General features: G+C 52.7%; 1 protein-coding gene across 1 annotated transcript; it reads right to left on the bottom strand.

Moving 5' to 3' along the window:
- Positions 1-1,993: 1,993 nt before the first annotated feature.
- XKR7 (XK related 7) lies at positions 1,994-25,265 on the bottom strand. Its single transcript, XM_045833523.1, has 3 exons — positions 24,682-25,265; positions 4,241-4,443; positions 1,994-2,994 (listed from the first exon to the last, which is right to left on the bottom strand). Exons 1-3 carry the CDS (start codon positions 25,263-25,265, stop codon positions 2,039-2,041), a joined length of 1,743 nt encoding a protein of 580 aa, XP_045689479.1. The 3' UTR covers positions 1,994-2,038.
- Positions 25,266-25,790: the final 525 nt, after the last annotated feature.

A 25,790-nucleotide genomic window follows, 5' to 3' on the forward strand; every position in this document is an offset into this window, starting at 1 on the left:
CGGAAGGAGGGGAAAGCATTCTTTGTGTGTGGGAGGGATGCACACACCATCTCGGCGTGTGTGCTGGGGCGTGAGGTGACTTGTGTCACAGGTGTGATGTGTGCTTCTATGTGTGTGTGTAACGTGGATGGTCCTGTCCGCTCTGCCTCCGGGGTCACCCTGCACCCTGAGTGTTGTCCTCTCCCTGCATCCTCAGCCCGCTCACTATCACCCATCACTATCTGATGGAATGGCCAGGAGCCTGGGACCTTGTGAGACCAGCTGCCACTCTGGGCCTCAGTTTCCCATCTATCACCCCAGGGAGGCTGACCCAGAGAAGGCTGAATGCTCCTCTAATTTGCATAGTCTAGGATTCTCATGGTCCACCTCACCCCCAGCCCAGGTCTGCAGGTGGCCTTAACATCATCTGCTGTGCCCCTGCAGGGAACACACCTTAGGGACCATGGGGGAGTGGGGACAAGGTGGGGTGTTCTAAGCTCTGCCTAGAGGCTTTGCCCCCACCCCTACAGACTGCCTACTCCCACACTCCCCACTCAGTCCAAGATCGGCTGTCCCAGGTAGAGAAGAGGGGCCCCGGATGAATGATGTCATGGGCACCATGGGGTCTTTGGGACATGGGAATGGACCATAAGCCCCGGAGGATTGGGCAAAACAAAACAGTTTCCCAGCTGCTGCCTAAGGGAGCCACATCTGCAGGGTGGCGCGGAGCCAAGATTTATGTCACATCCCCAGAGCTCATTTTTTATACCTGGAAGTCAGTCGTCAGCTGGAATGTGCCAGGGGTTCCCAAGGACAATTTCCTCTTGGGAAGATGGCTATGGACCAAGGTGGACAGGAGCATGGAACTCCTATGAACCCCAGAAATCTAGAACTGGAGTACCTGTTCCTAGAACACCCCACACACACATGGGGTCCTCGATCCCTCCGCTAGCACAGCAGCGGGGGCTAGAATCCCCCAGGGCACAGCGGGAGGGCTCCAGTGCGCTCACCTCGCGACAGAACCCAGATCGGCGACTCCCTAGGACAGCGTTCTAGGACTTTCTCCAGGACTAGGAATGTCTCTCTAAGAAGTTCCTCTGCCCAATGTGCTAGAACCTCATCTGTGATCGAGCCCAGGTAGTGTGGATCTGCCTAGACATTTTATCTGTTGCATTCAAGACCTTTTTCTACAAGACATGTTCTGGGTGCTCACCTAGAACAAAGCAAGGCTTCTGGAAACATCTCACCGCAAGTGTCTGGAACCCCAACCCTGACAGAGCCCACACAGAGGCTGTCTCTGGAGGAGCTCATTTGGGGAACATGCCGTGTGCTCTGGACCAAGGGTTCCCCTCCCCCAAGTCTGCTACCTTTCATGTTTCAGCCAGCCTGAACCCCTCAGATGTCCCAGCATTCTTCTTCCCCTTCAGCTCTAGTACTCTCTGCCCCCCACCCCCAGTGCCCCACCCCACCCCGACTCCCTCCTTTAATTCCTTTCTGGCCCAGGCTCCAGACCTTGGGCCCACAGGAACTGGACCCACCTTGTCCACCAGACGCTCCCACCTCGCCCCACACCTTCTGTAGCCTCCTTCATCCTCAGAGACCTCCTCCCACCGTGGGGGCATCCTACCCCCAGCACCCCTTCAGGAGCACAGGGCCTCGGTCATGGACCCCAGACAGCGCCCCTTCTCTGACAGGTCCACCACAGGTGACACGTGGGCAACTCCAGGCAGGGGGGAGGGTGTGGGGTCCCCAGCACCAGAGGTGGTATGGAGGCCTTCGTGAAAGCAGGGCAGCTCATGAGGAATGTAGCACCAGTTAATTCCCTGGGCCCTGGTCCAAGGGGGGCTTAGAAACTGGGCCATAGGGCTTAAAATGTAGCCCAGGGCCGGGGTCTCCACCAGGCTGCTCCTCCCCTGAAAGAACCCAATGGTGGAGCCACTCTACCCTTGTGCCCACAGACCCATGTCCCCATAGCCTGGTGGCCCTGAAATTCCAGGCTCAACACTGTGGTGGAAGTGGGATGAGCCGAGCCCACCCCTGTGGCGGGGGGAACTGTGGCCTACACGGTGGTCTCATACTCCAGCAGCTCCTGGGAGGTCCCCGTGCTCCGGTACTGCAACCGGGGCGTGACGGGCGAGGAGTACTCCAGCGCCAGAATGGTCTTCCGGAGCCGGCGGTCAATGAAATGAGCATCCCACGCAGGGTACTTCTTACGAGGCAGGTCAATCCGAATGACAGGCACCTCTGTCCGCAAGGTGCGGGCCACTGGCGTGGGAGGCAAGCCGGGCCGCACCTGGAAGACAGGTGGTGTGGGGGTCCCTGCGCGCTCGCCCCCCACGGAGGCCCCGTCCCGCTCAGCGCCTGTAGTCCTCGGCAGGGACCTTGGGGGACTTGTGACAGCGTCCGCTGGTGGGCCACAGGGCTCTGAGGCCTCAGGGCAGATGCAGCCGGGTGCCTGGGGACCCAGCATGGGCCCGTTGGGGTGCAGGAGGCAGTAATAGACGCACATGAAGAATATGCCCAGTGCGAAGCTGGAGGCCACCACACAGACCAGGATGAGCGAATGGAAGTCGGTGGAGAAGTTTCGGCTTGAGTACCAGAAGCCCGTGAGCGCTGCGTTCTCCAGCAAGACAATGCAGTAGTAGAGGGTCATGCGGCGGCGGCTGCGGCCCTCCTTGACATTGAACCAGCAGAAGATATAGATGATGCCCACTACCATGTTGTAAATGATCTCTTCCCACTTGGACATGCAGAAGTCCGTCTCACCCTGGATGACCCAGAAGGTCATGACGCACCAGTGGGCCACGATGAAGATGCCGAAGTAGAGCTTGTAGACGCTGGCGAAGAGCGCAAAGGCCAGGCTGCGGGCTGCAATGGTGAACAGGTGCCACAGCACCTGGGCCACCGCACCCTTGTAGGACAGTGGCCGCTTGTCGTCTCGGGAGTCCCGCAGCACCTTCTGGTAGGAGGCCAGCGTCCAGGCCAGGGACACGAGTGAGGCGGAGGTGGAGAGGGCTGTGGAGACAGGGCAGGGGCGGGGTGGGCTGGGTTAGGGGTGGGTCTGGGTTGGGGGGCTGGGTAAAGGGGAGGGTTCTGGGTCAGGAGCTGGGTTCTGAGGCCTGTGAGGGAAGGGTCTATTAATCAGGCAGGGTATGGGGACAGTCTTAGTGGGTGGTCTTCAAGACTGATGATGGGGGAAAGAGTGGGTGGAACTGGGTGCTTCTGCAGGGGTAGGAGCGTAAAGGGAAAGGGAAGGTGAGTGATTTGGGTCTCCATAAGGGTCAGGCCCAGGTTGCTAGTATGGGACTGTTAGGGTTCAGGGGCTTGGTGGAAAGGTGGGAAATTAGGGTATAGGACTCTGGGAGTGGAAAAGGAGGTAAAGAGTTGGGGGGGGGGGTCACAATTAGGGCGTGGAGGAGCCAGGAGGAGACCATTAGAAGCTATAGGTAAGCAGGATGAGATTGGGCTGTGAAGAGGGATGGGAACCTGAGCACAGCTGAGGGGATGGGAAGCAATCTAGGGTGGCGAGAGTTTTGATGGGGGCCCAGTACCTGAGAGGTGGTGAGAGTCTTTCAGGACATTGAGGGTGGGCTGGGCGAGTCTGGGTGGGAGGAGCATGGGGAGCCCGGGAGACGGGATGTGGCCTTTGCTGACATGAAAGGCGTTTGTCTGGTTTGTCAGAGTGAGGGAAGGGGCAAGGTGGAGGTGAGGGATGAGACCAGAGCCAGACCTGGGAGGGGCTCCCAGGGGCTGAAGAGCAGTGAGAGGGTGGATGGACAGGGGGTCCCAGGAGATGTAGGCTGGGTTGGGGGGAGTTTGGAGAATGAAGGGGGCAGGGTTGGGCCGGTGGTGTGGTAATGGGGTCAAGGGCCTCTTCGAACTTGGCAGAAACGGGGTCTGGTCTGCCCTGATAATAGGGAAGGGAGGAAGGGCCCAATGGGGCCTGGGAGGAGACGAAGAGGTGGAGGGGCTAGGTCTCTTCCAACACTGAGAGTAAGTGGGCCATTGGGGAGGCCCGGAGGGGGGTGAGAGTAGAAGGGGCAAGGTCTGCACAACAGGCTTTGATAGTGAGTGGGGTGGGGTGAGGGGGTGCACAGGCCATCCCCCGGGGGCTTGAAGCTGGGAGCATTGGCACGTGGGGTTGTCAGAATACTGAATACTGAAGGTGAGTGAGCTCGGGTTGGGGGTAGGGGTCTCTGTCCCCAGAGCCTGGAGCGAGGAGGGCGGAGCGGGCAGGAGGGGCGGAGGGAGCGGGGCTCACCGGGTAGCAGGTCCGGACGTCCGCCGCGGTGCACCAGGAGGCTGAGCTGCAAAACGAGCTGCGGCGCGCTGCGCAGGAAGGTCTCCAGAAGGCGCAGCATGCTCACGTCGGCGCTCTCGAACAGCATCCGCCAGTAGAAGTGGCGCCGGAGCTGTTCCCCGCGCCAGCGGCTCTGCAGCCCCAAGTACATGGTGCGCAGGTACCTGCCGGAGGGAGGGACGCGGTGCTCATGCTCAGGCACCTACTCCCAAGCCGCCCCTTGCCACCCAGCAAGCGCAAAGGGCAAGGGTGATCATGTGTAGCCCAGGGCAAGTCACTGACTGCGCTGACCCTATTCCCACAGACATAAAATGGGCATTTTGAAAGGATCAATGAACTCCTTGGGGCGGTGGATGGGGAGCTCCCAGCGGGCTCCTAAGCTTAAAGCAGTGATGCAAAGTAAGTGCTTACTTACTACAGCATTCTCATCAGCATTATTCCTCTGGAACATTGGGGCCTGCTTTCTTCACAGGGTTCCTGGCACGCTGTCATTTTTTAATCCCCATTTTACAGATGAGAAAACTGAGACCCAAGATCACACAGCTAGGAAGCAGTGGACCAGCACTCACACCCAGGCAACCTGGCTTCAGGGCTCCCCCTCTAACCGTTAAGCAACTCTGCCTCTCCCTGTGTGCCATAAAGACATCGCCCACATGAGGAACAGTTGCTGGTGCCAGCCCCCAGTTCTGTCGCCACCAGCCACTTCCTGGCCCGTTCCCAATTCCCCCTCTGAGTGCCCAGTTCTCCCCACAGGGCACCAGGAAGCTGCTTAGAGAGCTCCTGGCATTTGAGGCTTTGCTGCTGCTTCTCATGTCACTTCTCCCAACAAACTCCCTGTCTGCAGCTACTTTGCACAGGTCAGATTCCAGCTCACAATGCTCCCCCTCACCACTGGGCTTTTGCAACAGTTGTTCTCCTGTCCTGCCCCCCACTCCACTCCAGCCCCCAACCTGGATTACTCTTGCTTTTCCCCACCAAGGCTCAGCTTATAAACATGACTCCAACCAGAAGCCTCCGCTGACCACCCTCCACCTGGAGTAGGGGCTTCTCCTCCTACACTCCTCCTGGAGTGTAGGCTGCCCTCCCACCCGGCACTTTTCACAGTGGGCTGTGACTGCCTGTTTATGCATCTGTCTCCCCAAGACTGTGAACTCTGTGAGAATGATTAGGTCAGCTTGATAACTGCTGCCTCTTCAGTTCTTAGCACTGTCAATGCTCCCTCGATCTGTGTGTTGGCTGAATGAATGAATGTGTGAATGACTGAAAGTCCGTTTCACTGAATGAGAACACGGTAGGGGACATGGAAGGGATCCTGAAGTCCTGAGTTCAATTTCTGACTTTGCTGTGTAATCTTGAGCAAGAAGACCCTTTCTGAGCCCTCGTTAATCCCTGCCAAAGTGGCCGTGAGGATGAAATGGACAAGAAGATACTTTGCAGCTTTAAAGTGCAGTGTCCACTGGGTGACAAGGGACCTGTCCACACAGATCTCAGGGACTGATTTCCCCTCTCTGCCCTGGTGCTTTGCCCAGCAGCTCCACCCCTGGCTGTTGCCATCACAGACACTAGCCCCCACAACCCCCAAATCCTCTGATTCATGGGGCAGGCATGCCCTTTGTTGAAACCAAAGATGGTTCCTCTAGAAGGGATCTCCCCAGAAACCAGGGGAAAAAATCCCAACAGATTCAGTGCCCCTGTTGCCAGAATCACAAACTGGGGCAACAGGTATTTCCCGGATGCAAAGCGCTGACGTGATCAGAAGGTGGTTTGGAGGCCAGTGGCGTTCCATTGTGAATTGCCAGCCCAAGGAACACAGTGCTCCCTGGAATTTGGGGTCAGCTGACAGACCCAGAGTTTCCCCAGAGAGTGTCCTGGTCTCAGCAATGGTGTGACCGTCTCTGGGCCTCAGTTTCTCCATCTGCCGACAAGAGGGAGGGGTTTGACGGCTCTGGAGATCCTTTCAGAGCTAACGTCCTGGGATCCAAACTCTCTCCTGAAAATGTGGCTGGAAACATCCATCCAGGGCTCTCCTCCCCATCCCTGGTCCCTCAGTTCAATTCTCCCATCCAGTGCTGAAACGCCTTTAGCATTTCCCAGCCTGCGCGTTTACTCTCTCTGCTCGTGCACTTTCATGGTGGGGAGTCCCCACCTCCTGGGGCAGGGCCTTCCGCTTCTGAGCAGCTTCACACAGATTGTGTTTCTTTGATGAACAGAAATTTGTCTCCTCGTAACTTTCATTCTCTGGGCCCCTACCTACGCCCCACATAAGAATCCCTGCAGCCGGCATCGTTCGTTTACTTGGCAAGTACATTCTGACCACTAGCTCTGTGCCACATCCTGGGCCCTTAAGTGTCTCTCACTCCCATGGGAAGGAGATAAAGAGCTGAAATAGATGCTCTAAGATGCTGTGGAATCCAGAGGAGAGCTGGGTAACTTTAATTGGGGGTTGAGGGGGGTCAGGGCAGACTTAGAGGAAGAAGCATTTGATCTCAGTGTTAAAACATGGGCAGGTATTGGAAGGCACACAGGCAGTGCGAGGGCATTCCAGGTGGAAGAAGCATTGAGCAAAAGTGTAGAGGCATGAGGGAACATGGCCTTTTAGGGGAATGAACGGCCAGTGGTTTGCAGGCCTGGAGGGCAGGGTTTTCATGCACAGGGATATAAGAAAACCAGAATTGTGAAGGGCATCAAATTCTGGACTGACGAGTTCATATTTTATTCTAAATTTGAATTCTATCCCAGAATCAGGGGTGATGTGATAAGCTCAGTGGCTTAGAAAGCTTGCTCTGGAGGCTGGCTTGGAGGGAAGCCAGGAGAGGCTGGAGTTTGGTCCAGGCCTGAAATGACAGGGCTGAGCTAAGGCAGGGCACAGAGGAGGGGCAGAGAACAGAACTGGAGATGGCCAGAGATGGGGGGTGCTTAGGGAGAGACCCAGATGGCCCCCCAAGCTCCTGAGGGCTGAGAGCACAGACCACCGTTCCCAGTCTGCATCTTCCCCCAACCCAGTTCCCTTCCCCATTCCCATGGCTCTGGCTTTGAACAGGAAGGAGAGACCAGCTGGTCCAACTCAAAGGGGCCTGGGGAGTTGGGGGAGGGTGACACCCTGGAAGTTTCTCTCAGGCTGGAAGACCATCTGTTTCCTGGCCCTGGTCAGCATGAGGGAGGCCCCGGCCCAGCCAGCATCCATCACCACCTGACAGGCTGCCTGCCCACCTCCCCGCCCACTCCTGCCAGCTCCCAAAGCCCCACGCCCGCTAACCACAGACAAAGGACTCACCCAGCCCAGGACCACAGTGGGCCAGAGCAGGGAAGGGGGAGGGGAAGACAGAAGGCCTCTGAGAGCCACAAACGTGGGGTCAGCGGGGAGTGTAGGAGGATCGCGTGGTAGTCTGGGGCTGAAAGGGCCGGGGTTCAACAATACTCTGCCTGCTTTGGCAAGAGCACCGAAATCTGCGGCTGCTCCTGCCAGCCACGCTGCATGCTCACTGCCAAAGGCCTGCAAGGTTTTTAGGGGCCTAGAAAAATGTTTGAGGCCTGGAAAAAGAAATTGGCTCTAAAACACAGGGAAAAAAACTGCAGAATCAAAATTAATAAATGTTTAATTAAATGTCTGCAAAACAGAACATGATACCAGGCAGTCAATGGCAATTTGGCTTTTATCTGGTTATACAGAATATACGTTTGATGTTTGCTATGGCTGCATTTTAACATGCTTGATAGATGTGGAGGTCTTAAAACAGCCCTGCCCAGGACTGTTTTCCCTGAGCCTCAGTTTCACTTTCTCTAACAAGGGGTTGGCACCACCTTCCTCCCTACATCACAGCTCCTCCTGCGAGGATCAGAGAGGCAAGATGGCAATTACTCTGAGTTTGTGGGAGCTGCGCAGCCCTGCCCGGGATGCTATGTGGCCTTGGGTACTCTCCCTGCTTCTCTGAGCCTCATTTTCCTCCTTGTGGAGAGCATTCGTAAATTGCAGAGGGATGTGTACACGGTGGGGGGTGGGGAGGAGCAGGGGGAGGAGCATATGCTGGATAGAGACCTCTGGCCCCTCCTTCACCAAGCAGCCTCTCTTAAAACCTCCTCCAGGAAGCCCACCCCATTCCACTCTGTTTGAAAGGAGACTGGAAGACATCGATCTTCACCGCAAATGGGGCTGATGCCACCCCCAGAGAAGGAAGTTCTGTCTCAGGGGAAGGAAGGCAGTCTTGGGGGGATGTATCTGCTCTTCCTCAAAACACCATCCCCAGTGTATTCATTCTCTCAACGCCACCACCCTGGTCCAGGCCACTGTCACTGTCACCTTCTCGGTGGGCTCTCCACATCCACATGGCAACCAGTAGGATATTCTGAAAACCTGTCAGAGATGTCATTCCCCTTCTCAAAACCTTCCAAGGGTCACCCACCACACTTAGAACAAAAATCCAAGCGTCTCCCCTTGGCTTGCAGGCCCTGAACCCTCTGGCCCTGCCTATTTCTCCCTTCTCTTCCTAAACTACTGTTTCATTTGTTCTCAGCGCTCCAGATACCCGCCCCACCCCAGCTTCCTCGAACCCAGCCAAACTCGTACCTGACTCAGGGCCTTTGCACTTGCTACTTGCTCTGCCCGGAACACCCCTTCCCCAGATCCTCCTGTGGCTGGCTCCTGATCTGCTCCCGAGTCCCTTTCTCAGAGTGGCCTCCCTGGTCGCCAGTCCCAAGTCATCCCCTCTGCTCTCTCAGATCACTCTAGTCTGTCACACTGCCCTCCCTTATTTTCTTAACATGCACCATAAAGTGACCTCATGTGTTAATTTACACATTTGTTTTTCTATTTAACCACTGTGCTCTATTAGGATGGGGACCTTTTTTGTCTTGGTCACCACTGTGTCCCCAGCATTAGCACATCCAGTAGGCACTCAATAAACGTATGTTGGATGAATAAATGTGTCTGTATGTGTCTCACTCCTGACCCTGGAGGCCCTGGAGCTGCTCGACCTGAGTTTGCATAGAGCCAGGACACCTCGCAGGCCACTCCTGTCCTCACCAACTTATTTCTGTCCTCTTCCTCCAGGAAGCTTTCCCTGACTTTCCTCAGCCTGGTTGGGCCCGGCCATGTTTGACAGCTCCCAGCCTTATGCTGCCGGAGGGCAGCGTGAGCCAGAGCCTAACGAACCTAACAGACAGCTTCTACCACTCGCCTCACTGCCTGTTTTTCGGGTGAGGAAATAGAGGTGCTCAGAGGCCTATCTGGGATCTAATTTGCCGACTCCCAGCCTTGTGCTCAGAGAAGAAGCATGTTTGGGAGGAAGCTGGAAGAACAGATAGTGTGTGTTGTTGAAGGTGGGGTTGGGAACAAACAGGACCAAGCCTAGAGAGGAGAGAAGCCAGCAGTTAGGGTGTGAGATCCCTGCACTCAAGGATCCAGAGAGCTGTGCCTTCTGGACCCCATCGCTTCCGTGAGCAGCCAGCAGGGTCAAGCAATGGACACAGCTTACTTTCTCCTCCCAGATGTGGCTGCCTTTGTGACCCAGAAATCTCCCAGCATCCCCTGGGACTGGGGGGCTCCTCTCTAATGGGGAAGGAAGAGAGGATCCATATATCTGAGAAGCTGGGAAGCTTCTGGGCCCAGTGTCTGGCTGTTCTTTGTTCCTGGGTTGCCCCGAGTCTCTGGGACGAGGCCGGGGTTTCTGGCCAGGGCCTCTGTCCCCATGCAGATGGTCCAACCTGTGTCCAAGCTGGACCTGTCCCTTCGTCTACCCTCAGAGCCTGAGCCACTGTCTCTTCTGTCTGTGGCTCAGTCCAGCGTATTGTGTCCGTCCCTTGAATGCAGGGTCAGCTTATTTATTTATCTGTTCCTTAGTTATTGTCAGTCAGTCAATCTATTTGTCAGTCAGCCTCACCCTGGGACCCTGGGTCAGTCCAGTGGTCTGTACCTTGGACTATGGGTCAAGTTGTCTCTTAGATACTATGTCCATTTGTTAGTCGTCTGGCCCAGGATCATGTGTAAGCCTGTCTGTCTGTCTGCTCTTAGAGGCCGGAGACATCAGTCTGTCTGTCGCTTGAATACCAGGATAGCTTGTCCGTCCTCGTGGATACCGGTCTGCTTTTCAGTCTGTCTTTCTGTCTGTCTCTTGGATACCGTGTCTGCCTGTCATCTGTCTATCTGTCAGTCTGTTGGCTGCTGGGTCCATCTGCCGGTCTATTGCTCAGCTCACGGCTCGGTGAGACTGCCAGTGTTCCGCTGTCCTCCCCTGCCTGCGCATCCTCTCCCCGACTCCGGGTCTCTCTCTGTCTGTCTGCGTCTCTCACATCCTCAGCGCCTCCATCTGTCGGTCCCCGTGTTTCTGAGTGTGTGTTCTCGCCCCTCTCCACTCCCCCTCATACTCTGGGCCAAAAGCACAGCAGCTTCCAGCGGTGCCCCTGCTCCTGCTCCATCCAGGAACCCCCCCGCCCCACCTCCCAAATTCCCCCCTGCCTTGGCTAGCTCTTGGCCTCCCCTATGGGATAGGCCTGTCGGGGAGAGGATGCGCAGGCAGGGGAGGACAGCGGAACACTGGCAGTCTCGCCAGTGTTCCTCTGGATATGAGCAGGGCGGGGCCGGGGAAGCAGGGCTGATGGGAAGGAGCAGGACACCCCACACCAGCCGGGCCCATCACTGCTCTGTAGGTCTGTAGGGGACGGTGGGCAGGTGTTAATGATACTGTTAATAGCTCGTATTTATTGAGCGCCAACTGCATGACTGGCTCCGCTAAGCCTTTCTATACATATTGTTCATTTTTCACAGCAAATCTTTGAGGTGGGTACTATTATTATCCTCATTTAATAGATGAAGAAACCGAGACCCAGAAAGGGACTGGGCTTGTAGAAAGCCACACAGCAGGTTAGTGTCACACCTAGGACTCAGACGTGGTTCTCCATGGGCCCCTGCCCCAGAAAAGGTGCTTCAGTCGCACGGAGTCCCATATCAGGCAGAGACGCCCAGGAGGACCCATGTCAGACAGAGGTGGACCTATAAATTTTGCTGGGCATCAGGAGGGGTTAGAGAACACTGTGGGAGGGTGACAACAGTACTTAGAGTCAGGAGACCCAGGCTCAAGTCCTTTCTGGGGAAACCCAACCCTTCTGTGGGCCTCGGTCCTCCTCTACAGAATGGGCCCAGGTACCCCGATTCTGGCCTCCACAAGGGGTTTCCATCAGGCCCGTCTCCCCACCCATCCAATTCTTATAACCGTAGGGCCCAGCGTCTGTGTCCTGAACCCAGGTACTTCTCTCTGCCCTGATGGCACCACTCTGGTCCCAGCCAGCCGACTCCAAGCCGCGCAGCCTCCCTCCACCCCGGCTGGTGCCCTTCCTCCCATCCTTGCTCTCTTTGAGCTTATTCTTCAAACAGTAGCCCAAGGGATCCTGTAACATCTCAGATCAGTGCATGCTACTGTTCTAAGAGTAGAACAGAATTCTTACCGTGCCCTTTGAGGCCCCGTGCAATCTAGCCTTTGCCCAACTCTAGCATCTTTCTCCTCCCCCCACTGACCCCCACTTCCCCACCTTCCGCCTCTCCAGCTGCACTGGCCTTGCTGCTTCCTGAACACCCAAGCTCATTCCAGCCTCTGCTTGGAAGGGGCTCCCCCAGCCTCTGACAAATTCCCATTCTTTCCACCTCAGCTCAGTGTCATCTCCTCAGAGAGACCCTCCTAGGTCCCCTCCCAAAGCACTCTGCTCACCCCTCTGGCCACTTCCTGATGTGTTAACTTTTTTTTCTAAACAACACATATAACAACCTGAAATGGTCTAAATGACTTGCTTACATATTTATTGTATGTCTCCCCAATGGTATGGGGACCACGGCTCTCCTGTCCTCTGCTATGTTGCTAGTGGCAGGCACATAGTTAATGTTCAACGTATATTTGTTTTCTGAGTGAGTGAGTGAATGAAGAGTGTGAATATACTTTACAAGCTCCCGAGGAAGGCAGCCAAACGCAGAGGGAAATAACCTGGGCTTGGGGGTCAGGGAGACCCAGGTTCAGGCCCTGGCTCCATCACTCACTGTTTGTGTAATCCTGGGAAAAGTCGCTTCCCTCTTTGAACCCCTCAGCTTAATGCCCACCTTCTGGAGTAGCTATGAAATCAGTAAGTAGTGGTACAATGTAAAATGCTCAGCCCAGTGCTGGATGTGCAACCAATGGGAGAACTTAAGCAGTTTTCTGACTTTGAGGCCCCAGCAGGAAGAGGAGGCCTTCTCGTTTCTAGTTTAGCGTCTGGTACAGCTGCGACCCGCTCGTAGGCTGGCTTTCCCTGGTGCTCACTGAATCTGTCCAGGGGAGAGAGCGGGTCAGAGAAGTCCTTCTGGGGCAAATTCACAGGGCAGGGGCTTCTTTGGGGTCTTTGTCTCCCTCTGAAAATAACTGTCACTCATCAAAGACCTTCTGTATGGACTTTGCTAAAATCCTCACTGCAGCCCTGTGAGCTCTTGTGAGCATGATCCCCATTTTCCAGATGAGGAAACTGAGTCTCAGAAAAGAGGAGGTTCATTTGACATTCACTCACCCAGCATTTCTGAGTACCTGCAGTGCGCCAGGAACTGTGCTAAAATGCTGGTGGACACAATGTTGAACGAGACAGGCCCCGCCCATCTATTACTGTCTGTGGGGAAAACTGGACGTTAATTAAATCATCATGTAAACATGGAACAACAAATATATTCTATGGGTTCCGAACCTGCTGCAAACAGGGTTCCATGTTCCAGCACTGAGCAAAGCAGTGCTACTGCAGGAGGGCCTGGCCCAGCTTGGGAAGGGGGCAGCAACCCGAGAAGGCTTTCTGAAGGAGGTGGCTAGTAAGCCATGATCTGAAGCAGGCACAGGAGTTAACCAGGTGAAGGCAGGAGGGAAAAAGTTTCTGGCAGAGGAACAACATGGGCAAAGGTTTTGAGTTGGGAGGAAGCAGTAAGTGGTCAAAACCACTGTAGCTTTGAGGAGGAGGTTAGAAAGCAAGAGATGAATGGGCCATGGTGAAGGATTTGGTCTTTATCTTAAGATTGCTGGGGAGCCACAGGAAGGTTTTAAACAAGAGAGTGACAGGATTAGACAGCACTTCTGGGTTTTAGAGGCAGTACTCGCTGTGGGGAACAGATTGGAGTGAGGGAGGCAGGGGTGGAAGGTGGGAGACCAGTTCCCAGGTGAGAGGTGAGGATGGCCCCAGAAGGCAATGGTCTCCAGAGACATTTAGCAAGCATCTGGAGAAGGGACTTGCCCAATAGCATCAGAGTGGCATCTTAAGCAGGGTGGCTAACTCCTCCACAGGGTATAAATGAAGCTGAGCCAGGCCCTGGGGACCCAGACGCTGCCTGTGGGTTCTCTGTGCTACCTCATCTGCAGGGTGGCCCAGGAAGCTCTTGCAGGGAATGGCTATCAGGCCCCCTGCCCGTCTGCTGGCCCCTTGATGCTGAGCACTCCTGCATGGATTCAAAATAGGACCTTCCTGGGTTGGCAGCCAAATGAGTCATAAATGCCAGCAAAGAATGTGATTTTACACGTTCGGCTCCCATTTCGTGTGGTGCTGGGAGTGGGGCTGTCTCCCTCCTCCTTAGCAGCCCTCTGGAGAGTTATAGCACCTCTTTTTGCTGGGCTGAAGCCAAATATTTCTTAGCCACTAAGTGTAGCCTCCGCTAAAGAGCTGAGCCCCTGGCCTATCCAACCCACCGCCAGCAGCACCCAGCCAGGGCCCTTCTTTTTGCCCAACAACTAAGCAGGCAGTTCCTCTCCAGCAAAGCCTTTGGGACTGGGTTCCCACCTTACATCTTTCATTGTATGGCTGCGGCTGGATCTTCTCTCCTCTCTGGCCTCACTTTCCCCACCTGTGAAATGGGTACAGAGCAGACTAGAACCCAGGATCCCATACTCTAGGGCAAGACTCCCAGTCCCTTCTTTCTTTTCCTGATATTCCTTGCAGAGTTGGGATATCATGAGCCAGCTGGGGGAGGGGAAGTTAGATTTCACCTAACTTTGATCACCTAAGGGAACTTGTAGTTCAAGGTAGGGAGAAAGTACCTCTTCTATCTGTCCCTGGTCTGGGTGTGAGATCCTAGGTGACAGGGGGGCTAAACTGGTATCATTATGAGGGACTCTGGAGAAGGACTGAGGGGTGCCCTCTCCAAAAAGGCAGCTGCCCCTCAGCTCCAGCTGCTTGCTGCCCTGGGAGAATGTGAGCCTAGTGGGGCTGGAATTTTAATTTTCAAGAATCGCCGGAAACTGCCCTGGCTGATGTGGCTCAGTGAATTGAGCACTGGCCTGCGAACCAAAGGGTCGCCAGTTTGATTCCCAGTCAGGGCACATGCCTGGGTTGCAGGCCAGGTCCCTGGTGTGGGGCACATGGGAGGCAACCACACATTGATGTTTCTCTCCCTCTCTTCCCCTCTGTCTAAAAATAAATAAATAAAATCTTTAAAAAAAAAGAAAAGCTGGAAATGAAGACATTTATGCAAAAATGTCATCCCAATTTGGAAATGTTGGCAACTAATTTTAAAAATACCATATGAATTAAGAAATTATTATTCCTTGTTTTAGGTGTGATCATATTAGTTATATTTTTTAAAAGTCTATCTCTTTATTTTTTTCAAGATTTTATTTATTTACTTATTTTTAGAGAGCGAGAAAGGGAGGGAGAAAGAGGGAGAGAAACATCAATGTGTGAGAGAAACAGGGATCGGTTGCCTCTCGCGCACCCCCAACTGAGGATCAGGCCTGCGAAACAGGCATGTGCCCTGACTGGGAATTGAACCGGTGACCTTCGGGATGTACTGAAACACATATGAATGCAACGATATGATGTCTGAGGCATGCTTTAAAGTAGCATGGAAAGAAAAGAAATGGAGGGGGGTCTGGACTTATGCTCCCAACACCTATATGTTCTGCACTAGCCACAGATGATTATTTATATTTATATTAGTCAAAGTTAATTAAAATTTAAAATGTAGTTCCTCTGTCACACTAGGCACATTTCAGTCACTCAGTAGTCATGTCGGCCAATGTAGTGTAATGGGCAGTGAAAATATAGCCCATTTCCATCGCTGCAGAAGGTTGTAGTGGCTGGTGCTGGCCCAGATAAAGCAAAGCTGGCCGGGGTGGTGGTGCATGGGGGATCATTATCCTGTTCCCTCTACTTTTATACATTTATTTTTTCCATAATAACAAGTTTCATTAAATAGCAGGGGGGGAATACTGTGTAGGCCAAACACATCCTCGGGCTGGATTTGTCCATGGCTACTGAACTGCAACCTGTGGCCTGACTGTCAAGCATCATAAAGCCCCCAAGTTAGATCCACAGACTCTTAAACCTGTAAGGGGCTTTAGAGATCATCCATCCGGTTTATCCTCCGGTCCCACCTGGGAGAGCCGCTACAGCTTTCCTGCCAAAATCAGCCACTTCTGTCTGCGTGCATCTGTGGTGTGGAGTTCCCGCCCTCGGGAGCAGCCTGCTCTGCTTCTGGGCAGCCTGACTGTCAGAGTGCTCTTGCCTATTGTCAGACTATTTAAACAGACTCTACCTTCCTTTGACCTTGGGTCGTCATCTGTCCCTACACCACCTCCGGGGCCATAGAACAAATCTCCTTCCTCGAAAGGAGGGAGGTCAGGGGGAGAGCTAATGAGCATTAGGACGCCCCATTCCCCTCTCCCACTCCCTACCTTGTTACTAAGCAAGTAGGACGGGCTGCAACTTGGGCTAATAATAACAGTAATATTAATTAACATTCTCTGAGCATGTAGTATGTGACAAGCCCTGTGCATTCATATTATCTCCCAATATCTTTATAAGAATCTTAGGAGGTAGATACTATTATTATCCCCACTTCATAGATGAGACTAGAGCTCTGGGTGGTGAAGTGACTTGCCCAAGGTCACAAAGCTGGGCCATCACGGAGCCATGAGCTGCACCAGTGCCCCAGGCCTCGGCTACTCTGCTATCTTGTCTGAGCCCTGGGAAAACTCTTCTAGGATTCTCAAACCTCCAGCAGGACCTTACAGATGCGGTAACTGGACCCCAGGCAATGAAGTATGTTCAGTTCATACAAACATTCATTCATATTCTATTCAGTTGACACAAACATTCATTGAGCACCTACTGCATATGAAGAATTTTATTTCTCCCATCTCTAAAGTAAGCCACACACCTTCACCCTCCTAAAAACTCAGCCCACGCTTGTTTCCTTACATCTTATACAAGTACAAATACATTGCTCTTAGCTTTCAATTGTCCATGACAGTTTGAAAGCCTGTGGATGCAGGCCCACAGGGCCATGTCCGCAAAGGCGAAGGGCTCCCCCACTGCCTCAGCACCCGCTACGTCAGCCACAGATGCAAAGCCTGCCTCAATGGGCTTCAAGTACTAACAACCTGCCAGAGCAGGCTGGGTACAAGGCCACCAACAGCAACAGAGGGCCTGCTCTAGGCCAGTCACCATAGGGGACAGAGAGAAGAAAAGACAAGACTGCAACTCCGCAGGGGTTTGGGATCTGGTAGGAGAACCAGGTGGGTGGGTGGATGATCACAGCGGAATGTGATCAGGACTGTGAGCCTGAAGAGGAACAGTAAGTGCGCCTGGGGGAAGGTCTGAGGGGAAGGAGCCAGAGAGTTAACAGTGTGTATTTGATATTGAAATCAACACTTAAAACTATTTTTCTGATTGTTTTTCCTCTTCTCAAAGCAATACATGGCTAATACACTCAACTAGGGGAAGGTGGCATCACGTGGTGGTCACACACATGGGCTTGTAAGCTGGGCTGTATCACTCCAGACCCTGGCTTTGCAACTTACTAACTAGGAGGCTGTTAGCCACTCCGTGCCTCAGTTTCCACTAACTCAATTAGCGTGGGTCAGCATTACTGGTTTATATTACAGATGTGGAGAGCATGTTCTGTATATTAATTTAATACACCTCCGCAATGGCCATTTGTATAGGGATGTTATTATCCCATTTCACAGAGGAGGAAACTGAGGCCTGGAGAGGTTCAGTGACTTGTTCAAGGTCACACAGCATATACGTGGCAGAGCCAGAGCTTGGGCCTCCACAACCCTTATTCTCCCTCACCGCACTCCCTCCCTGATGCGATTGTCGTGAAGAAGAACGATCTAAGTTTCCATAAATGGGAGCTATAATTTTCAGCAATATTTGACTTTTTAATAACAGATGCATGTATGCATATATTTCCTGGTTAATTAAAAGCCAGGGTAAAATCTTCAAGCTGTACAAGATCTAATTAGTAAGTGGAAATCTCCCCTAATCTCACCTCTTCACCCCCAGAGATAATGAGTGGAGGGGAGTCTTCTTCAGATCTTTTCTGTGCTGCCTGAGGTTTCAACAAAAGTGTACTGCTCTTTTATAAACAAAACAGGAAAGCAATTTTTATTTTTGAAAAAAAAACCCACAAAACACAACTTTTGCCTGATTGAGGAGTGGGAGGTCGGAGAGGCAGAGGGTGGCACATGTTGGGTTTATTCGGCCTTTCAGAAGAGGTGGTGTTTCAGCTTGGCCTTGAAGGATGTGCAGACTTCTACTGAGAGGAGAATGGGAAAGGGGCTTGCTGGAGGAAGGACTGCAGGCAGTACTCAGGGCTGGGAGGGAAGGGAGTGTGCTGTTTATTGTTTTTCTTTGCAGGGGATGGCTAGAGCAGCAAGGAGAGGAAAGAGCGGGAGGCAAGGGCCTGGGGCCACGCTAAAGCATTTGGACTAGCTTGAGGGGCAGAGGCGGGCCGTGCCAGCCTTCTGGCTTCACAATGGCAGAGTCAGACCTGAGCTTTAGAGCCCTCATTCTGATTACCGGTAGAGGTGGGATGGAATGGGTTCAGGGGGGAATTGGAGGCTGATAGGATTTCCCAGGGGAGGAATTACGAGGCCCTAACACAGGCAGGGCGATGAATGGAGAGGCCAGAGTAGTTCCCAACCCATCCTCCTTCCTCTCCCCAGGGACTCTCGCCCTAGCTTTGGGTTCAAAGCCATTTCCTGGCAGCCCTCCCTCCTCCCCGCAAGGCTTCTCCTGTGTGGTCTTTATAGATCAAACAGGGGACGCTAGGCCCAACTGCCGCCACGGTGTCTGTTAGGAGCAGCGCTAATGGCCTGTTGCTGCGGGTGGGCGGGGAGAGGAGGACGGTGGGGGTGGGGTCATGGAGAGGGGTCCCGCAGGAGGTGCTGTGGTGAGGCTGAACTGGCACAGCCCTGCAAAGTGAGAGCAGGGAGGAACCTTGTGAGGAGTCATGGAGTTCAGGAGGTTGTAAACATGTTTCAGCTGAGGGACTGAACAAAATCTTAGAACAAAACCAACATATTAAAAAAGAGAAACTCAGAGATACTCAGGTCGAAATGATTGTGAAAGGGCTGTGAAATACAATTTGCAAACCACAATGGAATACAACCCCTGGCTCATTTTATAAATAATAATACAAATAGTAATGGCTGATGAGATTTGAGCACGTTCTGTATTCCAGGCACTGTGCTAAACACTATATATACATTGTTTAATGTACGACTCCCTCGAGCCACATGCCATAGGTGCTGCTATTAGAATGTCTGTTTCACAGATGAGAAAATCAAGGCACACACGTTATTCCATTCACCCAAAATCACAGAAAGTGGCGACACAGAATATGGTTAATTCCAGAAATGGAGTTCTTCCCCATTAACTATCCTGCTCCAATAGGGAAATTGACCAGAGAAGGAAAGGTATCACGGCCACTCTGCCTGAAACAGACCCCCTGCCCTGGCTGCTGCTGGCGTGGTCCAGCCCCCATCTTTTCTCACCTGGATCATCGGAAAGCCTCCTCATGGGCCTCCAGGTTTACCCTGGCCTCCCTCCAGCCTATTTTCCGTCCAGCAGCCAGAGTGCACATTGGAAAACATAAGTCAAGCCCCTATTCCTCCCCTGCTCATATCCTCTTGGGCTCCCCATTTCACGCATCGGGCCCTGTGTGATCTAACCCCAGCCAACCTGTCCACCACCATCTCCTACACTCTCCGCTTCTGCCGCACAGGTCTTCTTGCTCTTCTCCTCCCCTTTGCCTGGAACACCCTTCCTGAGACCTCCACACAGCTAGCCCTCACCTCATCCAGACCTCTGCCCACGCACCACCTCCTCCCAGAGGCCTGCCCTGACCACCTCATCTCCAAGAGCCACTCCCTCTTCCCTGAGCTTCTGTAGCCTCCTGCCCTGTTTCAGTTTTTTCCATAGCACTTACTGCTGTCTGATCCATTATATTTTATATTATGCATACTGAAAGTGCCCAAAGTTTTGCCACCCCCAAATAAGCATTTTGTAATATTGATTTTAAGCTGGCTATTTAGAAACAAAATACTCAAAGAAACTTGGACCCTCCTCCTTACCCGCCTAAAGGTGAATTCAGAAAGAAAAATTTGCTTCAAGAAGAGAATTTACCTGAGCACATGTGAATTAAGTGTTGCAGACAGGGAGAATCAAACAAAAATCTGTTTGCTAGATTCCCCTGTGTCCTGTTGTTTCTGGGTGGCCCAGCAAGAATTTGTTTACTACATGCTGCCTCCCTGTGAGTTACCTGCTTTCCCTTTGGAACCCCAGGCCTCTGCCTCCCTTCGCCTTTGTCCACACAGTGCCTTAGAAACCTCAGCTGCCCCGTGGTTTTCCCATCTCCTATCTCATGGCATCCCCACATGTACATCTGTAATAAACTTTGGACAATTTCTCCCATTAATCGATCAAATTTGATTACTCGCCCATCTAGAGGAATTTAGGAGGTGGGAGGAAAGTTGTTTTTTTTTTGCACCTGCCTACAACACAATACATATTATATTCTGCTTGTTTGTTGTTCCCCCCACTAAACTGTTGAGCTACTCTGTTCCCAGCATTCAACATAGTGCTTGGTATACAGCAGGTGCTCCATAAGTATTTGCTGAATGAATGATTGCAGATTAAATGAACAGCTGTCGTGTCCTTATGGCTTCAGGGCCCTTGAAGGCCCTCTTGCTCTCCTGCCCCCTCCCTGGCCACCTGCTCAATGAACAAACCTCCTTCTGCAGAGAACAAAGCCCAGGCTGATGGCACTAATCACTGCCAACCGTTCTGAATACTTAACAATGGGGCCAGCCCTTTGCTAAACCCTTGGCACACGTTATCTCGTTAAACCTCCAAACAGCCCAAGGGGTGTACCATTATGATCTCTGGTTTACAAGGGATGAAGCACAGGGACAGAGATTATATGGCTTGTCAAGGTCACATATAGGAAATGAGAGGATCAGGATTTGAACCGAGGATATTTGAATTAGAGTTCACGTTCTTAACCATTATTCCGAGAATATGGCTTCCCACAGGGGAGACACAGAGCCTGACTTTCACACCAAGCAGGTCACTAATTCATTTCAGAACTTCTCTTGAGTGCAAGGTTCCTGAAGAGGCAGAGGGAGCAGTGCTCAGACAGAGAGAGGGTATTAGAAGGAGGTTCTTCAAAGCCCAGTTTGCTTCCCTCCTTCCCTGTTCTGGGGTCCCCAGATCCCCCTGACAGCCTGGGAGGAATCCCATGCCAGATCATCTTCCAGTAATTGGCTTAGCAAACCATACTTATCTGGGCAAAGCTGGAGGCCAGTGAATTCACGATTAGGAAAAGCAGGATTCATGGCTTACTGCTCTGCTGCCCACAGGGTCAGAGGAGAGAGGGTTAGGACTTTAATTGGCTTAACAGCCCAGAGTGGCTTAACAGCTCAGAGGGCTGGGGCGAGGAGATGAAAACACAGGTTGGTGTCCCGCCCACAGCCAGCTTCATGTCACACCAAAGGATCTGTGTGCTCTTCTCTTGGGCGTTCAATCTGCCTCGGCACACGGCCATTGTTCTAGGAACCCCCAAAGCAGGTGGCGTGGTGGTGCCAGGGATGAAGCTTGGAAGTTGGGCAAAATGGGTCGGCACCTCACCTCTCCCCCACTTTGTTGGTGGGTGATCTTGGACAAGTTACTTGACTTCTCTGAGCCTCATGTTTTTGTCTGATAAATGGGTATATCAATCGCCAACAAAGGGACAGTTTCAGGGTTTGAGCACCTCGCATGGGGCTAGCTGGGACACAGTGGGTGCAAGGTGTCCACAAACTCCTTCCCCTCACCCCCTCCTCAGAGCCCCACTCTGTGTTAAAAATAATAGTACCAACACCCGTTTTGCAGGGTTGTTTGGGAATAGAATAAGAAAAGACCTTATCAATTGTGAAGAGCTAGACCAGAGGTCAGAAAGAGGAGAGTCCCACAAATGTGTTTCCTTTCATTGACACTATTTTTAAAAACCTTAATTAGTAGTTGAAAATGGGAAGAATTCACCAAAAAAAAACCCCAATCCATTTCTCTTGAGAAATCAAGACTTGACACTATCAGGTCCACAATTTCTCATGGCACCGCCAGTTGCAGCCAGGACACTGCTTCCCCCACAGTGTCCTCAAGACCGACCCCCACGTGCTGTCATGGGTCTGTGTTCCCCGGCTTCTCAAAGTATTTAAGCTTTCGATCCAACATTGCACAAGCATGAGGAGTTGAAAGATATCTTTATGACTGAAATTATTCTATGCAGAACTGGGGGCCTGAGATCAGGAGGTGAGTGACTGGCCAGTCTCCTGGCTTTGACCCTGGAGATCTCAGACACGTCTCCTTCCTCATCACCCAGGGTTTCATCACTCAGAACATCTGCACCAAGTCCTGCCACACAGGGAGTCTGTTCACTGTGGGAGCGTTTCATGTGGTAAGCAAGCCTGTTGTACCAACATTGCTGAATTTCTAGGAATGCCAGCCCTGCTGGCTTCTCTAGAATTTGTCTGGGTTTTCCTCCATTTACCCAGACCCTCAGCCATTTTAAAAGCCAAAGCTTTTGGGACAGGTGCCCAGAAGTTTTAGCTCTGATAACGAGACCCATAGTCAGAATTACAGAATAAGGAAGGTTCTTAAGGGGATCGAATCTAATATTTTCATTTGACATACAGGGAAACTGAGGCTCAGATATAGGAAAAGCAACATCCAAGGCCACCTAGCAAGCTAGTTACAAACCTGGAAGGAGACATGAAGCTCTTGATCTACTGCCCCCAATCCAGCACTTTCCCCACAATACACACTGTCTCCCCATCCTTGCCCACATGGTCCAACTCCCTCCCCCTCCTTTCACATTCTTATCTCAGTGCAGCAGAAGCCCTGACTTTCTATCATCCTGGAATCTTGGGATCTCAGACTCATAATTCTTTGAGCTTAGGAGACATTTTAGTGGCAGAACTGCAGGGTGGATGAATTGAACTTGAGCTTTGAAGGCAGAGTCTTGAGTCCCAGCACTCCTACTCCCTAGCTGTGTGACCTTGGGCAAGGATATGCCCTTTCTGAATGAAATAATTGTCATAGAACTGTAAATGAGGGCTCTTGTGCCCCTAAAGTTTAGGTGAAATGATGCATATGTGAATGGAGCTGGACAAATTGGAGCATGTATCCCCTGTCTAAATTGTTACAAGCCAGATACTACTAGATTCCTTTTTTAAATTTATTTTTATTTTTATTTTTCAAGAGAAGCTAGGAGTTCTCAATTTTTGAAATATTATGCAAGCCAAACAAAACAATTCCAAGGGCCAATAGTTTGCCATCCCAATCACCTTACTTTACAAATAGGGGAGAGTGGGAATAGCTAGCCCTTTTACCTAAGAAACCATGGAGCTGAGTGGACCCTTAGCTACTTCCAGCCACTGCTGTGAGGTTCCACCCCTCAGTCTGTGGTCATTTTTTGCCCTGTTTGAGGGAAATTCAGTTTATATTTTTTTAAAAAAGAAGTATCAGTTTCTTGCAAGTAGATTCTGAAAAGGGGGAAGAGAGGGGCTTGAGGTAGTGAGTCGAAGGGCAGTTGGCCCATTCTAGGTTGAAGGGAAAGGGGATGAAGATTTGGCTACCAAGAATAGGAAGTTACCATTTCAGAATCTAAAAATATCTTTCACCATCTGTCCACTCAGGCACAGAATGGTAAATGTAGATTAGTTCCTGGATGTAGACATGAATATTTTTATGTGTCAAGCTAATAATAATAACACTATTTTGTGTGGATACAACTTCACTCCCCTTTCCCCCCAGGACAGCTAAATGGAATATACACATTAATGTAGGCAAGGCAGAGATGGGGAAACCAAGGCAGCGAGAGCTTTGGCAACACAACAAGGGTGACACAGCAAGTGAGCAGCTGGGACAAACCCTGGGTGTCTTGTTTCCAACCCTCAGCCCAGATCTAAATCTTCTGAGTTAAGCAGAATGAATTAACAAGTAGCAGAATAAATGTAAGAACAGCAATAATCACCCCTTACATCTCTACTGTGACTTTGACTTTTCCCATGCTGTCCCCACATCTATGATAATCATAGTTATTTATTACATTCCTTAAACATATTGCAGTTTGCATGGCCTTCACACAGATTTTCTCTCACCTGACCACCCACCAGGCAAGAAAAATATGATGGTAGACACTGAGATGAGGAGGAGGGAGTCTCCCACACTTCACAGGTGAGGACACTTAGTCTTGGAGGGAAGAGGGGTTTTGCTTAAGATCATAGAGTAGGCAAGTTCATTCTGTCAGTGCACAGTGGAGCCTAAGCTACTAGAGCAGTCCTGATTCAAGGGGAGCCCTAGGTTCAGAATTCCCCCTGTCTCCAATTTCCTCAGCTCAGCGCAGCAGGCACCCTCAGACTTGGCAGAGGAAGCAGGCTGCTTGTACAAAGCCTCAGTTTTGTGTAACTGTCCTGGGATTAAAGGGCAGCCAGTGGCCATCTAATCTCAGATTCAAGATCCCCAATTCCCTTGGCCTTGCTGAGGTGGGGGCAGGAGGTGGACACTGGGGGAGTCCTAAGAAATAGGAGCCAGAGAGTTTCTCAGCTGGGTCCAACACACCCTTTCCCAAAAGTCTAAAAAGTTTGGGCGGGATATTTGTTTAGCTGCCTCAAATTCCATGTTTCTCCTTGGAGGTTAGGCATGGATTGCAATTCTGAACTGGGGTCTCTGAGAGCTGGGAAGGACTTCTGAGCTCTTTCTAAACCCAGGCTCAGCATTCAGGCAGAAGGGAGTGTAGGTCAGGGCTGGAGGGAGCCCTGGGGCTCTGTTCCAAGCTGCACACGCATCCTCATCAGCCCAGGGCCCTCCTCATTCACACACTCCTGAGGATCTCTGTCTCTCTCCTTGCTCCATCCCCTCCTCCCCCAAAGGTCAGATTAAAGAGGATGGCACCAGGGTTGGTCTGAGTTTGAGGGCAGGGGTCAGGGAGGAGGCTGGCAGAGAAGATATCAGAGCTGCATTGGGGTGGGGCGGGGCGGGGGTCAGGACACTAAGGTTGCCTAGAGAGGTCAGAAGAGGGCTGGGGTGGGAGGCAGCCCTTCTCCAACCCCACTCCTTGGAATTGCTCCCTCCGCCTGCGCTTCTCCTACCTCCAGACCTGGCCGAGCTGCAGGAGGTGGACGAGAGTCTGCAGCAGCCAGACGCAGAGGCGGCAGCAGCGGCGGTGGTAGGCGCTGGCCGAGGAGGGCGCGGGCAGGGGACCCAGCTCGGGGCTGCCTTCTTTGGCCCGGAAGGCGGCGGCGCTGTCCTTGGTGCTGACAGAGGGCCCGCCGATGCCGCTGTCCTTGGTGCTGACGGCGGGTCCCGGGGCACCCGCGGGCTCCGTGTAGTCGTAGACGAACCAGCGGAAGCTGAGCAACTGCACTACAAGCGAGGGCAGGAGCACGAACAGCAACGTGAGGCCGAAGTAGGTCCGCTGACCCTGCAGGTAGTAGGAGGCCGCCAGCCACAGGTCCGTGGCGCCGTCGGAGAAGAACACGAGCAGTGCGCACAGCACCCAGCAGCAGTCCCGCATCTCGTAGCGCGGCCCGGAGCCTCCCGCCCCGGTCACTCCGGGGCCCCCGGCCGCGGTCGCAGCCTCCCCACGCCCGCACGCACTGCCCCGGGCTCCCCCGGCCGCCCCCTCCGGCCCCGGGCTGGCCACGACCGCCGCTCCATCAGACTTCGCGGCCATGTTGGCGGAGCAGGAGGCGGGGAGCGACTTCCGGGAGGCGGAGGGGGTGGGGTGAGGAGTGGGGAGGACCCTGTGCGGGTGGCTCCCGCCTCCTCCTCTTCCTCCTTCTCCTCTTCTTCCTCCTCCCCTCTACTTCAATTATTCATTACCCCGGGCGCCGCCCTCGCCCCTCCCCCACCCCGTCTGGGCTGTGGCCCGATCGCGGAGCGCCCCCTGGGAAGGGAGATGTAGAGGGGAGAGGAGAGCATCCCAGGTCACCCTCTCTTTCCTTCCTCAGAGGTGTGGGGCCCCAGCCACATGCTCTCTGCTTCTCATCCCCCCCCACCCCACTCCACTTCCTTCCTTTCTCTTTTCTTCGCCGCGCCCCTCTCCATCTACTCCTCTTGCTTTTATCTCCTCTGTTTACCTCCAATGACCTGGGTCTGAGGAGGGTGAGGGACTAGGAGCTTGAAAGGCGCTGCTTAGCGGGCACCCCAGTAACTAGCAATCACTCCGTGCTAACAGGCCACTACTTAGTTCCCAGAG

Source organism: Phyllostomus hastatus, unplaced genomic scaffold (assembly GCF_019186645.2).
Source record: "Phyllostomus hastatus isolate PE091 unplaced genomic scaffold, TTU_PhHast_1.1 phas_contig_17, whole genome shotgun sequence".
In the NCBI taxonomy this organism is placed as follows: Eukaryota; Metazoa; Chordata; class Mammalia; order Chiroptera; family Phyllostomidae; genus Phyllostomus; species Phyllostomus hastatus.

Coding starts and splice junctions, on each gene's coding strand:
- XKR7 (XM_045833523.1), bottom strand. CDS start 25,265: ATGGCCGCGAAGTCTGATGGAGCGGCGGTCGTGGCCAGCCCGGGGCCG. Junction 4,444..24,681: donor CAGCTCGGCCAGGTCTGGAG/GTAGGAGAAGCG, acceptor TCCCTCCGGCAG/GTACCTGCGCACCATGTACT. Junction 2,995..4,240: donor ACGTCCGGACCTGCTACCCG/GTGAGCCCCGCT, acceptor CTGTCTCCACAG/CCCTCTCCACCTCCGCCTCA.